At 35.5% G+C, this 17290-nt stretch overlaps 1 protein-coding gene across 1 annotated transcript; it reads right to left on the bottom strand.

The window, feature by feature from the left end:
- Positions 1–11175: 11175 nt before the first annotated feature.
- Positions 11176–16790, bottom strand: LOC109340143 (mitogen-activated protein kinase kinase kinase YODA). The gene is made up of 10 exons (XM_019577725.1): positions 16187–16790; positions 14722–15342; positions 14553–14640; positions 13875–13937; positions 13601–13764; positions 13398–13473; positions 12872–12931; positions 12678–12803; positions 11909–12118; positions 11176–11830 (listed from the first exon to the last, which is right to left on the bottom strand). Exons 1-10 carry the CDS (start codon positions 16516–16518, stop codon positions 11681–11683), a joined length of 1890 nt encoding a protein of 629 aa, XP_019433270.1. The 5' UTR covers positions 16519–16790; the 3' UTR covers positions 11176–11680.
- Positions 16791–17290: the final 500 nt, after the last annotated feature.

Genomic DNA, 17290 nt, shown 5'->3' with positions numbered 1-17290 from the left:
AGAAAATCAAAATAACATTGGTGGATTTGTCAGTTTTACCCCCAGAAATATGATCAAAATAGGAAGACCCTCAAACACTCAAAGGCCACCAGAGATGAAAACTGGGTTGGTACAACTTAGGTATGCCAATCCTTTCGCTGGTCTAGATCATGAAGATCCGTACAACCACCTCACAAAATTCTGAGCTGGTAGGGATTGCTGGCATCTCTAAATTTGAGGAGGAGACCATTTTTCTGAAGCTTTTTCCGTTAACACTTATCGGTCAAGGCTCATAACTCGGTCAAGCCCTGGCCACTAACCCACCGCCCAGCGTGGGGGACCAGGTGCTCAGCGCCTGTCTGCCAGGCCATGTGCCTTGGAACCAAAAATCCCTCAAAAGGGGATTTTTTTTTTCTTGATCTTTGACCAAGAATCATTGACCAAAGACCCTTGACTAGAGACTTCCCACCCCTATATAGACACCCTTTCTTGAATTACAAAGCACCAAAGCATTTTGCAAAATCACATCAAACAAAAATTTTCTCTCAAGTTCTGAAAGTTTTCTTTTACCTTCATCATGTAAGTATTCTCCTTCTTAGACATTTTTTATTTTATAAATCTTCATTTTTGTTTACTTAATTTTCTTCAAGAAAATGTATAAGAGGCTTGATCCATAAAATATCTATATGCTCATGCACATTTTATGTCTTTATTTCCTAACTTTTTTGGAGTTTTTTGCACAATATGGACTTCTCTTAGGAATTTATGAGATCATCAAGGAGAGGAAAGGAAGTTGCAAGGGAAGACAAGAACTCCAAATTTGTCTCCAAAGATGCTAAATAAAAATTCAAGGAAATCACACTCAAGAATGCCATCACTTTAGAAAAAGTCATCAACTTGAGTGAGGATGACTTTGGAGGTTTTCTTTTTGTGATAAAAAGGTATGGTTGGCAAAATATTGCTCAACCAAAGAAAATGTTTTTTTTCGATGTTGTAAAGCAATTTTTTGCCAACTCAATCACTTCAAGTGACACAATGGGCAATCGTTACACTTGGGTGAATGGGACCCAAGTTTCCTACAACAAGTACATGATCAATGAGTACTTGGGGAACCCATGGAATCCATCAAGTGAGGAGCATGACTTATGTAATTTTCAAATAAAGCTTAATGCATCCTACATGGGTGAAGAAGAAAGTCACGAAGAAGAGTATGTCCAGAAGAGCTTAGGCTTGGAAGATTTGGAGCTCAACCTGTATGGGCCCATTTTCAAGTTTTGCATGACTCAAAAAACCCAAAATTGGGCAAGTTTCATACTTTCCAACATTTGGCCTTCATCACATGTCTCAGATCTTCCTCTTCCTAAAGCAAAACTCATTAGCTCCATCTATGATGAAGACTCCATAGACATTGTTGTAGTAATCTCCGATGCTATTTGGGATTGCATTAACAAAGGTATCCCTTCCATTATTCTTCCATCTTTTATTACTGACTTATGTAAATTTCAAAATGTGCCCGGACCCTACAATGAATTGATGGCCCTCAAATCTGCAATCAATGTTGTCTATGTCACCAACTATTGCAAAGAAAAAACTATCTCACAAGCTCAAACCGAGCTTAGCAAGAAGTATGGTGACTTAGGCCCAAAGCAACCAATTAGCTACGGAAGGACCATGAGTTCTAAAGTAGATGCCATAATGAGGGAACAACAAATCAAAAACTTGCAACAAAATGCATGCTACCGTGGGATTAAGGGCATTTATAAGAGTTTGCATATCATTTTTGGTAATAAGTACAATTTCAAGGGAGGATCTTATGAAGAATTTGTGGCAAAAACCAAATGGCCCGAAGGAAGGTCGCAAGATACAAGTGAAGAAGAAGAGAAGGAAGATGATGAAGAATAGAAAAGCTTTTTCAGGTTTGCTCTTTCCCTAAATTTCAATTTTTATATTGCATTTCTTTTTGAACTTTATGTCATTTGCTATTATGCTTTAATCTATGTTATGATCTTTGTTAGCATTTTTATTTTGAAAACAAAGCAATTTTTAAATCACATCAAGTAAGTCCCAAAAAAATTTAAGGCTTGAGGACAAGCCTTCATTTAAAAAGGGGGGACAAGAACTTGACGTAATTTAAAAATTTCTTGTTTAGATTGTGTAAATATGTAAAAAGTAAATTTGTTTGTTCAAAAACTCAAAAAAATTCAAAACCAAAATCAAAATCAAAATGGCTAAACAAAATTCTTGAAACATGATCACATGATTAGAAAATGCGAAGCATACTTTGAATTAAGCTTTGAGTGAGCAAAATGAGATATATGCTAAACTTTTGTGAAAACATCATATAATATCATAACATGAAATTTTTGCAAATTGAAAATTCAATTTTGTGTAACAAGATCTTCGCAAATATCTTTTAAATCAAAAAAGTGTAAAACCAAACCAAGTGAGGGAGTGAGACAAACACACATGAGAATCAAAGTGAGAATCAACATTTGATTTTTCTGATTAAACTTGTTTGAGTCTTTAAATCTCTTAATTGCATAAAAATGATAAGAAATGATCAAGGCATGTTCCTATATTAGTTGAACGAAAGGCCAAAAAGTCCAACTCCAATTAGGATCATCCTTTGATAAGCCCCTTTGAGCCAAACAAGTGAAATAATTTTTCAAAATACCCCATGAAACCGAATTTGAAAAAACAATGTTCTAAAGAGATCATTAAATTTTAAAGAATAGTTTGAAAGAATTAAGTTGGGGAGAAAATTGGTGGATTTTGCTTCTTAACAAGAAAGCAAGAAAAAAACTCAATCTCTTTACAAAATGAAAAAGAAAACCAAAAGAGATTGAGAAAAATAGAAGCCAAGGTTCAAAAGTTAAAGATGTTGGTAAAAGAATTAATGGAGAAAAGAAGGGTAAAGTGCTTCATTGAGAAAATTTTCAAAAATGCTCTCTTTTTAACTTAGCATTGAATATTTAGAAAAACCATTATCCAAACCAAGCCTCATTACAACCAAAATAAAAACCTTAGTGGTCTTTGATTATTTATGCAATTTAAGAGAATAGGTGGGACAAAGAACAAGTTCAAATTACTACAAACAAATGATTGAAAAATTGAATGAAACACTTACCCTCTAAAAAGTTCCAATTTTGAACTTGTGTGCAAAAAACACTTTTTGGTTACAAAAATATTTACTTAAATAAATTGTTACACATTTTTTATAAACAAAAGCATGTATTCTTGGCACGGTCAGACACAAGCCTGACACACGCCCAAGCTGCTCAAGCAGGCAGCTCAGCGGTGAACTAGACATCTGACCAGGTCAGCAAGCACCAAGCCACGTCTCAGTCAGCACGGTTAAAGATGCTCAAGCAGGCAGCTTAGCGGTGCCACATGTGTGCTCAGCAATGTGCACCCAGAGTTAACTTAGCCATCAAGAAACCATGAAGTCATGCGTGACCTCACTTCAAGTAGTCCACCATAGGCTTTTCAGGAGTAGCTCACCGTAGCTGGTCTCATAGCTCACAACTAGCCTTGGTGAATCAAGCTTAAGGAGGTGACCAAACCCATGCTGAAGGTTTTAGTCAGTTGTTGAGTGTTGCAAACAAGCAGCTCAGCGGTGGCAGGGAACTCTATAAATAGGAAGGCATTTCCTTCACAAATGATATAATCTATTCCCTTGAGGATCTTCCCACAATTCTCTCTTCTTATTTCTTAGCTTGAAAGCTCGGTTCATAGGAGCTTTTTGTAATTAACTTTTATAGTTTTTTGTTTATAATTCAAGAGGACAAATGAGAAGGCAAATGAGATGAAAAAATTCATTTTGTAATCTCATTTGGAACTTAAAGCATCCAATCCTTGGATGGATGGCTCATGCTCCTAACAATTTCATTTGAAGGTTGATTATGTATTTCTTCTTCTTCTTTTATTCTAAATTTGAATTTTAATAATTCAAGTTGGTGTTTTGGTTAATTTTATTTGTTTGAGAAGTTCTTAATGCTCTTTTTAGATTGATCACCTAAAAACCGATTTCAAGTCATGAAAAATTACTTGTCTCAAACACTTAACAAATAAACTGAGAAGTAGTTGTACTACTTTGTTTATTTGCCAATTTAAGCATGCTTTTCTTAAGATCTTATATTCATTACTACTTCAATACTAGAGTAGCCAAGATTAGGGTGTGACAACCTAGTCTCTTTGTGGACGTAATATTGTTTATTAGTGAATATAAGTGATCATCATTCTACCATTTTAGGACATACACTAAAAGGAGGATTTCAGACCTTGGTATTTGAAGTTAATCAAAGTAAAACATAAGAATTTGTCTAAGTAGTTCAAATACATAAGAAATTGAGAAATACTTTCATCATTCAAAATGATTTTGTCTCCTTAAGAATTCGTTAATACTTAGTTTATATTTCTTGTTAAGTGTTTATGTGCATATCCAATCAAATGCAAAACAACCTAAACATGTTCACTCATTTGCTGGGTGTAAGTTGGATCAAAAGAGAACTAGTGGGACTTGTCATCTATTAGATATTTCCTTATTGGCATGGCACAGCAAAAAGCAAGCATGCGTTACTTTGTCCATCGCAAAAGTGTGTTGCGCTCAAATTCTTTGGATGAAGCAGCAACTGAAGGAATTTGGGCGTAAACTAGAAAAGATCCCCATTAAGTGTGATAATATGAGTGCCATCAACCTTTCCAAGAATTCTGTTTTGCATTCGAGACCCAAGCATATAGATATTAAGCATCATTTTTTACGTGATCATGTGCAAAATGGCGATTGTGTGCTAGAATTCGTAGAAACCTCTAAGGAATTAGTGGATATTTTCACCAAGCCCCTCTCACGAGATACCTTCTATGTTCTTCGAAGAGAACTAGGAATCCTTGATGAGAAATATCTTGATTGAGTTTATGTTATTGCCTTGCATGATTATTTGCCTTGTATGCTTCAAAATGAAAATATATTGAATGCTGTTATTCCTTATATGATCCATGATTCTATAAATAAGCTCTATGTATATATGTGACTGCTCAATATTGTCTTCTATAAGGTAGAAATCTTGGCATGTTTTTTAAACATCCAAAATGCTCTTGATTTTATAAATATGATGTTATTTAATCGATTAAGGCCTTATTTAATCGATTGTCTGGGCACATTTTATTAAAAACTTGTTTTTAACTTGGTTTAATCGATTAAGTCTGGTAGTTAATCGATTAACGACACCAGTTAAATAGAAACAGAAGCATTTCTTAGCATTTTTCAAAACCTCCCTCATCCTCTTTTCTCTCAAATCTCAAAGGAGAAAGTTCAATATCAATCCTAAGCTTTAACCTAGCCTAAATCTGAATACTCCAACCCCGTTCCACTCCATAAACTTTCTTCTCCATCATTGATTTTCAAAAAAATCCGTTTACCCCCAATTTCAAACCCTAAGATAGGTTTTCTGTATATCCTTCATTAAACCTTCAAATCGACTCGATTTTCAGCTGCAAATGGATAGAGGTCGTACAAAAAGGATTAAGACAACTGCTCAATGTCCACCACGTGTTCCAAAATCTGCATCTTCGAATCAACAAGTGAGGCATGACCGTGAAGACCCATATTACTCTCTGATTTTGCAAGAGACTCGGTTGCTCAAGTTTCAGGGAAGAAGGCCTACGTACATAACGTATGCAAACTTAACTTGGTTAGCGGAACAAAACTTCGATTTTCCGCATGGATTGCAAGCACAAGGGGTTGTCCCCTTTTTGGAATTGAAAGGTAACATTTACCCTGCTCTAGTTAGGGAATACTATGCTAGTTTTAGATACAAGGATGGGAAGTATTGGTCTATGATAACTGGAAAATTATTTAAGCTGAGTGATGACATATTCATGAATGTGGATGGATTATCGACAAATGGTGCTAGTTTAGGAGATTGTGATTGGGTTAAGAACCCTTTTGATGTTGCTGAAGTGTATAAGTCGTGTTTGAGGAAACCTCAATTGTATGTTCAAGGTGAATTGAAAAAAGTTGGGTCATTATCTGTAGAGAATAGGCTCATGCACTATCTGATTGTATACATATGATTCAGAGGAATAGAAATCATGCACAACCTACTGTGAATGATTTAAGGTTCATGTATGCCGTCAAGGAAAATATGATGATTAATTGGCCTGAAGAGATCTTGAAGGTCATGTACAGTGTCTCTAGATCGCAATCAAAGTTGCTTCCCTACAATATTTTCATCTCGCGCATCATTGACTATCTGAATATTGATGTTTCTAAGACTATTGTTATAGAGTATTTTGATAAAGATCACTTGATTAGTGAAAGTTTCATTCACAAGATGGGCATCTACAAGTATGGCAACACTTGGAAATACCATGAGGATTTCAACATTGTGAACCTCGACCCATCTGGTGAGGATGATCAAGATGAAACACATGAGCAGAATCTACAACTCAGGGGAGTCTTCTGGAAATGCAACACAAGAACCAGTCTTTGGACAAGCTCTCTTGGATGCTATGGAACAACGATTTAACAACAGGATGGATCTTCATTTCCAGTCTTTGAAAGATTCATACCATACTGATTTAGAGAACTTTGATGAGCGTCAGATTGCTTACATAGATAACTATTATCAATCCTTGAGGAACTTCGTTCAGACAACTGCTAATTCACAAAGCAAGAGGTTGTGTGTTGAGTTCAACAAGTTGAGCACCCTCATCAAGGGTGGTTCATTCCTAACGATAACGACCCTCCATCTCATGCCTAATTAGGAGACCTTAGATCCTTAGGTTTATCCTTCCTAGTTTATGGTTTATGTTGAACCTTGCCTTCCTTTTAAGAACTTATTTTCTATTTTGCTTTTGCATATGGATTGTAATAGCTAACTACTTACCTTCTGCTAAACTTGTGTTGGTATTATGCTCAATTTTACTTTGCTATTTTACAATTGGAAGTAATGCCTAAATGTTTTCAAATTGTTTATTTCACGCTTAATGGTTAATTATGTCGTAAATAGTATGGATTTATGTTTAATGGACCTTGATCATATTTGGTGTATGTACTCCTATTGATTGATTAAGCTTGTTGTTTATTGTTCAATTATATCACTGCTTAATCATTCAATGTTTAATTTGACTTCGCATAGCCTTTCATGCCAATAAATCAGTTTTGTCAGTTGGTTGATTAATTAAACGCCCAAAATTAATTGATTAATTACAGTCTGTCTTAACCATATAACTCTTCTGACTTTTGACTAGAATTGAATATTTGTATCTTTTTGATAATGTCAAAAGAAGGAGAAAGGTTGCTTGTTGTGTTTGATGTATTTGCATGTTGTAAAATAGCTTCCGCAATAATCATTGCTTACCTAAGGGGGAGAGCAAGTGCTTCAACTTTGAAATTCACAACCGCTATGCAAATGTACAACATCGTCAAGCTATTTCATCAAATTTAATGTGGTATTTGATGTGGTGTTTGTCATCATCAAAAAGGGAAAGATTGAAAGTGCAAAGTGCCAAGGATTGCACTAGAAATGTTTTGCCTATATTTTGATGAAGACAAGGAGTTAGTAAAAGCTTGAAGATGACTCAATAATCTGTGAGAAAACTTGAATTCTTGGGAAGATGCTGCAACACTTGAACAAACAAATGGTTGATGGATATGCACGTAAAAACCTCCAAAGCGTGTGTTACCACACTAACCTTTAGGTTCGATTCGCCCCCACCAATTTAAGTATATTGGATGCAAATGGAATGAACAGCGAATCCCCTTCAGGATACGTTGGAAAACCTTGATATGTTTTGCACAAACACAACAAGTGTATCTTTCAATAATAGTTTACAAACTTATGTTTCCTACACTTCTCTCATGAATTAGAGAAATGGAGGATGATTTCTTGGATGAGAAAATTCGGATTATTGATTATGTTTTCAAGTGTCTCTATTTATAGAGAAGTTCATATCACTTGAGGAAAAGAAGTGTCTTTAGAATTCTGTATGCGTGAACGAAAAGGTTATGTATTGTAACGGTACAATAAATAACCAAACATGTGTGATAGCCTAGCAGAAGCTATAATGCTTGCTAAACTGTGTGTCCTTGGTTCAAATCTCAATGGATGCATCTCTTCATTTTTATTTCTATGCATTAAATAAAAACGTGAACTCAAAAATGACGAAGCAAAGGATCGAAAGTTCAATGCCTAAAGGTGCAACCACTAAACCAAAGGACATCTTCACAAAAAAATCATTCACAACGTTTATATGCTTAACCGTGAATTCTGATATTTTGTAAATATCATTCACACAATCAACATGCCTAGATCTCATTGGTCATATCTAGACTAAGTGATATCAATAGAGTTATATTTCTAAGTAGTCTGGGATGTGTGCTTTAGTTAATGAGTATAGGTTAGGTAAACCTAGATGCAAGTCTCACAAATCATTAATATTGTCATATCATATTCATGAGGCATATCATCTAGTTTGTTATATGTTCATGCATTAACCATACATGTTATATGTGCATATTAGACATAACATAACTGCTAAAACATGTATAGGAGTCAATCATAACATATAAGTAGTTTACCATTTAATCACATATTGTTATTTGCTGGTTAATCGACTAACGTGTCTGTTTTCTGTTTTAACTGTTTTTTGTTTTAACTGTGTAATTGAAAATAACAGTTTGTAGAGTCAAACCTGTTTTATATAAGTTCTAGCAAATTGTAAAAACGTGTAGCATTGCATATTATTGTTTAGAAACTATTAGAGAGCATATTTTTCGTGATTTACTACATTATAGGCAGATGAGATATGCATGTGTGAGAAAGAGAGATTAACATGCTTAGTTGATTTTGTTCATGATGTATTGCATGTTGTTTTCATGTGCTTAATCTCATTCATTCTTTCTTGCATGTTCGTGCATTCTTTTTAGAGATTTTGAGAAAGATTATGTATTTTATGTATTGTGTATTAACTCGCGTACATTCATGATGGCTTGTGTTACTTGAGTATGGGTTAATCTTTGAGTTTTCATTGTTGTAATTTGAGTATATTAGTGCTTAGTAAAACTCTGTTTTTGTTACTGTTTTGTACTTTGGGTTTTGTCTCATGGTGTCTTACCACCATTGAGATTGAGTGAATCTTCACCAACGCTTGGAGGTCTTGAATTTAGAGCGAGGATCTTGGTTGGGGCTGGATCGCGAGAAATGTTTTCTCAGGCGATAGGGATAGTCAAACCAAGGTTAGAGGTTCTTGAAATTCGAGAAAGAAGCGTATAGAGTCTTGTAATTGAATTGGTGTATGTGACAATATAAAGTTTTCAATATAGTGAAGAGAAATCTCCCAAGATCAGAAGGGGAGGCCTGGATGTAGTTTGCAAGTGGACTCGCAAAAGAACCAGGATAAAAATCCATTTGTGCAAGTTGTTCTCTCTCAATCTCTTTTTATAATTCAAACTGTATTAATTCGTGTTTGAAGCTTATATTTTGCATACTAATACTTTGTCATATCCTTGTTAATTGTGCATAAAAATATCTGATGTATCTCTACTTGTTTGTTGGCAAATAACTATGCAAGAAGCTAATCTAGTAATTTTGTTTCTGTTACGTGTTAATCAATTAAGTCCATTGGTTAATCGATTACATGGGTTGTTTTCTAGAACTGGGTTTTGGTGCGAAAAGCGGTAATTGATAACCACTACACATATTCAACCCCCTTCTAGGTGTGTCTAGACCGCTGATATCTAACACTAATAAGCATAGGAGTGAGAGGGAATTCCAGGTGGGAGACTTAGTCTATGTCAAACTTCAATCCTATAGGAAGATATCAATGGCTGCAAGAAGGAATGAAAAACTGTCTCCTAAATATTTTGGACCCTTTGTAGTATTATGCAAAGTAGGAGATGTAGCCTACAAGTTGCAACTACCAGATCATTCGAGAGTGCACAATATGTTCCATGTCTCCCAGTTAAAGAAGCATATTGGTCAAGCAGTTGTTTCAACATCAATTCCTGCAAGCATAACAGAGGGCACTGTGGATAGAGAACCTGAGGCCATTTTGGACAGAACTATAGTGAAGAGAAAGGGAAAAGCTATCACAAAGGTCTTAGTTCAATGGAAGCACCAATTACCTAAAGATGCTATATGGGAGTTTTATTTTGATCTATGTAGACAATTTCCTCACTTTCATTCTTTAGGACAAGAATGCTTCTAAGAAGGGGGCAATGTTAGAGGCATTATTGTAAGGATAGAATTGCAATTCAATTAGGTAGTTAGAAGAGAATTTGGAGGGAAAGTTAGTTTTGTTAGTTTTGTTTGTTGAACTTGTATAAGTAACTTGTGAAGCAAGTTACTAAATATTCATTGACATTCATTCTAAAAATACACTCTTCTTGTAATTCTTGATTCACTCAATAAGATAGTTCAAGTTCTTCTTCTTCAAAGAATTTCTACTTCTTATTCTTGGAATTGTTGAATTCTTGATTGGATTCCTCAATTCACTTACAACCATATCAAATCATTGCACAACGTTGGCCACAAACAATCAAATAAAGTGCATAGAATAAATACAAGAGACGAAACAAGAGAATTTGATAACGGGGTTCGGCCAATTTTGTCCACATCCCCGGGAGCGTTGAGCGGCTATCAAGATATTATTAGAGAATAAGGATTAGAAGGCCTAGCACACCCATGTGCCCTTGGGTCCATGGGGTGTTTCTGTTTGGTGCTTCTATCTGGTGCACTTAATAACAAGGGACCTAAGTCCAATATAAAACATTGATACTCTACTTTATTTTAATACTAGACAATGTGAGACTAACACAATAACATATTTCAAATATCTCCAACAACATTTTTGAACTAAGACCCAATTTGTACATCTATAATAGGACCTCAATGGATTAGGTTTTAATATAATTTTTAGACTGGAACACTCTTTTGGTATAATCAAGGTATCCCTTACCATATGTAAGGAACTAATCTCTTTCATAGTGCATGAGTACCCTTCTGAACAAATTTCACTCTCACGTAATCGAAAATTTGACTTTTTGGTCTATCTAGAATACATTGAGACCTTACCTAACTAGATTAATGCCTTGTAGTCCCAACCAATGTTGCTCTCGTGAATATTTGTTCTATCTTGTATTGACTGTTATGATTTAGTTAAATTACTCAGTAATTTAATCCACACAATTTGCAATCACATAATAATATGTACATAACTTTGATCTTAATGTAAATGCAGGTGGAAATATGCACTTTAGAAAAACTTGCTAACTTACTGAAACACTGTAAGTTAGTACAATATTATACAACAAATTGCTGCTAGATTCTCCTTCAGCATAACTTCCAGACCAAATAAGCTCTTCACTTTCAAAGAACCTATGACAGCAACTATGCAACTCACCTACAAGAATGTCCATTAAACTATTGTACAACAATGGCCCTCATTCATTAGCATAATAAACAAAAACTACCCTCGGTGCGTTCATTTGAAAATACTAAACTCTCTTCTGATACAATTACAGAAAATCACAATGTTTTGGACCATGTGTGTACGAGTGTTGTGAGCCATATGTAGATTGAAGTAGAAAGTGCTTCAAGAAAAGAGGGAGGAGATGGAGCACATTCCATTGCTATGCCCAATTTCGGCGAAGAAATAGAAATCGCGCAAGGCTATATACAAGACTTAGAAATGGATGGAATCATTGGTCCCAATATGAAGGGAGGATATCCAAGGAAGGAACGAGAAATCCTCGCCTCTCAGCAGCTTTAACCTTTGCAATCTTCGCACAAGGGATAGACATGGGGTCGGATTTATTTATAGATAGTGCTCTAGAACTATGTGTTTTATCCTGCCAAAATAAGAAATTTTTATTGTCAAACAGTATGGTTTCGGAAATATTAAGGAGGCGATGAACAATTATATTTACCATGAAGCTTGTTCCATTATACAACTGTGTAGAGGATGAAACATCTGGCTGCTGTGAGTTTTTCAAAAATCGATGTTCGAGTAACATTGCAGCACTTGGCCGCTCCGCTGGATTTCTTTTAAAGCAGCACCTCAGAAAATCTTTACCGTCGCATGACAATGTTTCAGGTATAGGAGGGCTATCCCTCATAACCTTAAACATAGCTGCAGCCTGCACAATTAGATGAGAATTTAAGGAAGTTAAGAAATGAAGGACCTGAATAGTGTGTGTGAATTATAGTGAAACCACAGGAAAAACGGAAAAGGTTGCATAAAGATGCTTTAAGGTGTCACAAGCAAAACGCAAATGAGCAATGCTACACCTTATCTGAAACACAAACAAGAAAAATGACAGAATTCAATGTAGCATTTGTTTAATTCCATGTGTATGCATTGTTATTTGTTACAAAACTGATCCATACTATTTCCTGGGGGTCGGGAGAAAATTGCAATCAATAGGATTTTCCTAATCCTCCCTTCTCGAAAGGAAGAACAAGTATTTTCCTTAACACAATAAGTAAAACATAGATGTATTGCCTTCCATTAAAAACTTCAGCTTCTCATGTGACAGAAGCATGTTATAAGAAGTTCTCAATGTTATCAAAGCCTAAAATAATATTGTTGAACTACTATTTGGGATCTATTAACTATGAGGAATCTATACACTATGCTTACTGGAGTGGCCTGTGAACAATAAATTGAAAAGAGAGAATTTGTCTAAAGGTGCTTACTCCTTCATACTCGCTCCATGGAGGTTTTCCGGTGAACATTTCAATGATCGTACAACCCAAGCTCCAAATATCAATAGCAAAAGCTAGATCAGAGCTGTTATCCCTTTGCATCACAGCCTGCATAAGCTGTAGGAGAATTTAAGTGAGTAAGGAATGTATGATACAACACATAAAAATGAAGAGTAAAATTATACCTCAGGAGCCATCCAATTTGGACTTCCCCTCAAAGATAGTTCAGCTTCATATCCAGTTAGCTGCAGAAATAGATATCCGAAGTTACGGAGTATAAGGAATATTAGATCACATCAAGAGAAAAATTTACAGATAAATTATTCTGTGTCAGTAAGCAATCAAACAAATGTACAGATCAAACCTAAAGAAGCACATAATTTCAAACAACACATAAGTATATATTCAATCAATGAAAATGAACAGATGAAGTGCCAGATATTTGCAACGAGTTTATTCAGAAACAACTGAATCTTGTTTAAGGGGTGAAAATATTGCAGATTTCAACCATGAGCAAGGAATTTTTAAACCAATAAGTTAGAGACCTTCCACTTCAGCCTGTGTTTCTAGGCCAATTCTTTCTTTGAGAGTTTTTCAATATTTATAATCAGAATCAATGAAATTAGAGAACCATTTTCTCCGTAAGACCATAACACATGGACTGAGACAGTAAAGTGTAAAGCATATTATAGAGAGAGGGAGGCTGCTCACATGTTTGGCCATCCCGAAATCAGCAAGCTTAACAACTCCGGCGGAATCGACAAGCAAGTTAGCTCCTTTGATGTCCCTACAAGAAAAGGTTAAAAAAAACACATAATCCAAACTGTATTTTACTCAAAAATAAGTAGATGCAAATATATCTGTCCATAGCTTTTGAACTCAAGCTATGAAACATATCAAACATGTGACTGTACCTATGAATTGTTTTTTTGCTATGTAAGTAAGCCAACCCCGAAAGTATATGGCGAGTAAAATTCCGAATGACACTTTCTGTCATAGCTCCACAATGGTCTCGGATGTACTTATTAATTGAACCAGGATGTACATATTCTAGATAAATGTAAAACCGGTCTTCAACCTGCAAACACACAACCCAAAGATATTAGAACGTTTTGAGGCTATTAATTAAAGAAATAAATCATAATTTTTAATCTGGTGAACTTAATAATGAGCTAGAAGATTGCTTACTATTTCACTACCAAAATACTGCACAATGTTTGGATGTTTCAGATGACTAAGTACTTTAATTTCCTGAAAAGAAGGTATAAATAGGATAGGTAAAGATGACAAAGAACATAACAAATCTTCATAATCCAATAGGGGTATACAAAACATATAACCAAGCATTAAAAATATGATGCAGCTTCATAAAGTATAATGGACATTGGAACAAAATCTAGGAACCGTGGCTGCAAACTGTATGTCACGGGAACAAAGCGCAGTAAAAAGCTAACTGGAAAATAATTGACCGATTAATCTGTGCTGAGCTTCTAATCAGTCTAAATGGAAAATATTTTCAATATTCAAGTATTGCAACTTTATAGCGGCAGCATTTGTTAGCAGAAGCTTCATGACAAAACATATCAGAAGCAAAAAAATTAAGTAGAAATATAATTATAATGACACAAGCAATCATGTGTGAGAAGAGAATTGAAAGCAAAGGGAATTGTATTCTCATCCAGGATTGCAAAGAAAATTACTATCACAAGGAAATTGAGAATGACATGCAACACTGATTTCTTCAGTGAGTTAATTCCATCCAACACATAAAACACAAACACAAAAGATAGCACATTTTACACAATATATACACCATAACTTCTTTAAATATCCGGCATATGTTTGACAGTAATAACTAACAAGTACCTGCTCTAATTGCTTTATACACTCGGCAGATTTTGGATCATCAGGATATAATTCTACTTCCTTCATTGCACATAATGCTCCAGTTTCTCTGTTAGGAAGCCAAATTTGTTTCAGAACATATATAGAGAGATAAGAGAAGAAAAAAAATGGTTGTTGAGCTTTCATATACCTATTGGTGGCAACATAAACACTTCCAAATGTACCACGCCCAATAAGTTTCCCCTTTTGCCATTGGCTTTTCATCGGAAATGATTCTGACTTGGCCGCGGCATGAGAAAAGGAGGTTGCAGCAGCAGATGGTGAAGGTAAGGCTGCCCCGGGAGGCAAGGGTAAGGGGTGAACACTGAGAGGAACACTACTTTCACGACGCGCTGCTGGAGTCTCGAAGGATAACATGGAATGTATGGGTGATGAAGGTCCACTTGTGCTTCTAAGGTGTCGCTGCGGACTTCTTATCTGTGGTGGACTTTGATGGGGAGGGGAAGTTTCACCGCCTAATGCGAATAAATCAAAGAAGGCTGGAGGTGGCTGCCCTGCTTCGGATGTAGGCATCTCTGGTGCAGACCAGAATTGTTTTCCTTTGGGAGTCACATAATAATATGGCACAAAATCACCATTTCCTGTTTTCTGTGGGCTGGCAAAAGGGCTACTTGAAGCACTCCTAGCTGGGACGCTGACCAAGTAGTTATCTCGAGCGCTTTCAGAGCCGCCGTGATCTTGATGCACCATCCTTGATGACCTACTTTCAGCATGCTCCATATTCCTTCTTGTCTCTTGGCTAGCAAAAACACTGTAACAGGAATTCAGGAGAAAAAAATGATAACAAACTCCGGTGATCAGCATATGCAGCAAGAAAACATAATTCCAGTAAAGTAAACTGAAATCCCTTCCATGAACATGTATGTGACAAAAACAAACAAGGCCATTAGTGTAAATGATTTTGACACTATTAATCAATCATTGATTTTCAAATCATTAAAAATGTTTGACTCATAGTTACATAATTCGCTCATACCCCTGCGTCCCACGAACTAGTTCATCAGAACCGATTCACGATTTATAATTAACCATCTTCAAAGTCTCACATGAGGTGATTCTAGTTCTTTAACAGTATAAAAAAACTTATACTAAGACTGCATCAAAATTAAACTCTTCTAATTTTTTAACATTTGTTTGATTGAATGTGATTTTTCTCCAAAAAAAAAATTACCCCATTCAGCATTACACAAAAATCACGGAGAAGTTGAATACTCAATTAAATCAATATAGTAATCTGAACAATAATCTGAACAAAGTGTTTATAGTGCAAATAATCAATGCATAAATAGTATATCCTATGATCCTATCTGCATGGACATGCAACTAGGAATCTAGAAAATGAAAAGAAAAAACAAAATTGAATATAGGGATTGATTAAGAAACAATACAAACATCAAGTAATGTATAATATGGATTTGGATCCTCTCCAGCAATTGTTGAAACTCTTTCATACACCATTCTCCGTGTATGATGATGTGTAATTAAGAAGGTTCACGATACACATCATCCCCACGTGGATCATGGTTCGAGCAGCAGGTGCCAGAGAGGATCCAAATCCGTATAACATAAACAAAATTGAACAACAACAAAATTACCTCCTCATTCGAAACCCAGTGGTGGCTGCACCATCAACCACGGTGGCATCACGTTCCTCTAAACTACGGAAGCCAGCTACACCCGTGGGGCTAGGCAAGTCCTTAGGCGAGGGAAGACGACAATCCCAATCTCTCTGCTGGCGAAGCAACGTTGATGTTGGGGCGGATGATGACAACTCGGGCAAGGGAAGCGGCTGAGGCACAACAGAAGCAAATGAGCGAATGGATGTCGGGGAAGGCGCGGCTGTGGTCGCGTCTTCCTCGGCATCATTTTGCCATCTCCTTGGAGGTGACTTCCTGGACCTCTTAGAAAGAGTGGGTAACCAGCGCATGGTGTTGTATTTGTTTTAAGAAAGAAGATAAAATTTTATTATTTGGAAATGAAATGTGTTCCTTCTTCAATTGTTATTTTAAGAAGGCATGATTATTATGATATGATGATGATGATGTATTGAGAAGAATGTAAACAAAATACAGAGTCATTTTTTTTTGGGTTTGTTCTATTAGAAAGAAAGAGTGTTGTGTTTGTTAATTGTTTTTATGTTAATTATGATGAGGTAATAAATATTGTTATAGAGAGAGAGAGAAAGAGAATTTAAGATGATGAAGAAGAAAAGGGTTCTCACAAAGAAGGTCAGTGATTTTTTTTTGTCCCCCTTTCTTCTTCTTCCTCTTAAGATAACCAGGTCAATTTCTCTCTATAGAGATTTCTGTTTTAGGATTTCTTTTTCTTTTTTAAGGTGAAAACAATTAATTATTAATTACAGAGAATGTGGGAGAGGGTAGTTATTATTTGTGCTATTTTAGATTTGGTAGTTATGAGTTTAGGTTCCAGCCAGATAAATAGGCAACTTCCACACCTAATTAACTGAGTTTTCTCTTTCATTTTCTTAATTTCATCTGCGATATGATTTATACTTGACAAATATCACATGTCCCAACCAATTGCTACATGAATTAAAATATTTTTAAAAAAAATAAAAAATTACATTTTTATATTATTTGCTAAAATTTGATTGGTCCAGGACCAGGAAATAAGGACAGGCTTTAAGACATGTGATCTTCATTCGTACTCTAAATCTCTAGTTAGGAGTGTAAAAATTT

Source organism: Lupinus angustifolius, unplaced genomic scaffold, assembly GCF_001865875.1.
Source record: "Lupinus angustifolius cultivar Tanjil unplaced genomic scaffold, LupAngTanjil_v1.0 Scaffold_144_57, whole genome shotgun sequence".
Classification (NCBI taxonomy): domain Eukaryota; kingdom Viridiplantae; phylum Streptophyta; class Magnoliopsida; order Fabales; family Fabaceae; genus Lupinus; species Lupinus angustifolius.
Note: the sequence above shows the minus strand (reverse complement) of the source record. Positions and strands in the feature narration are given on the sequence as shown.

Bases quoted from the DNA above. Each gene is read 5' to 3' on its own strand.
- LOC109340143 (XM_019577725.1), bottom strand. From the start codon at position 16,518: ATGCGCTGGTTACCCACTCTTTCTAAGAGGTCCAGGAAGTCACCTCCA. The intron at 14,641-14,721 runs GTATATGAAAGC...GCTTCCTAACAG, and splicing joins GTTTATGTTGCCACCAATAG to AGAAACTGGAGCATTATGTG. The intron at 12,932-13,397 runs GTGAGCAGCCTC...CTATTTCTGCAG, and splicing joins ATTTCGGGATGGCCAAACAT to CTAACTGGATATGAAGCTGA.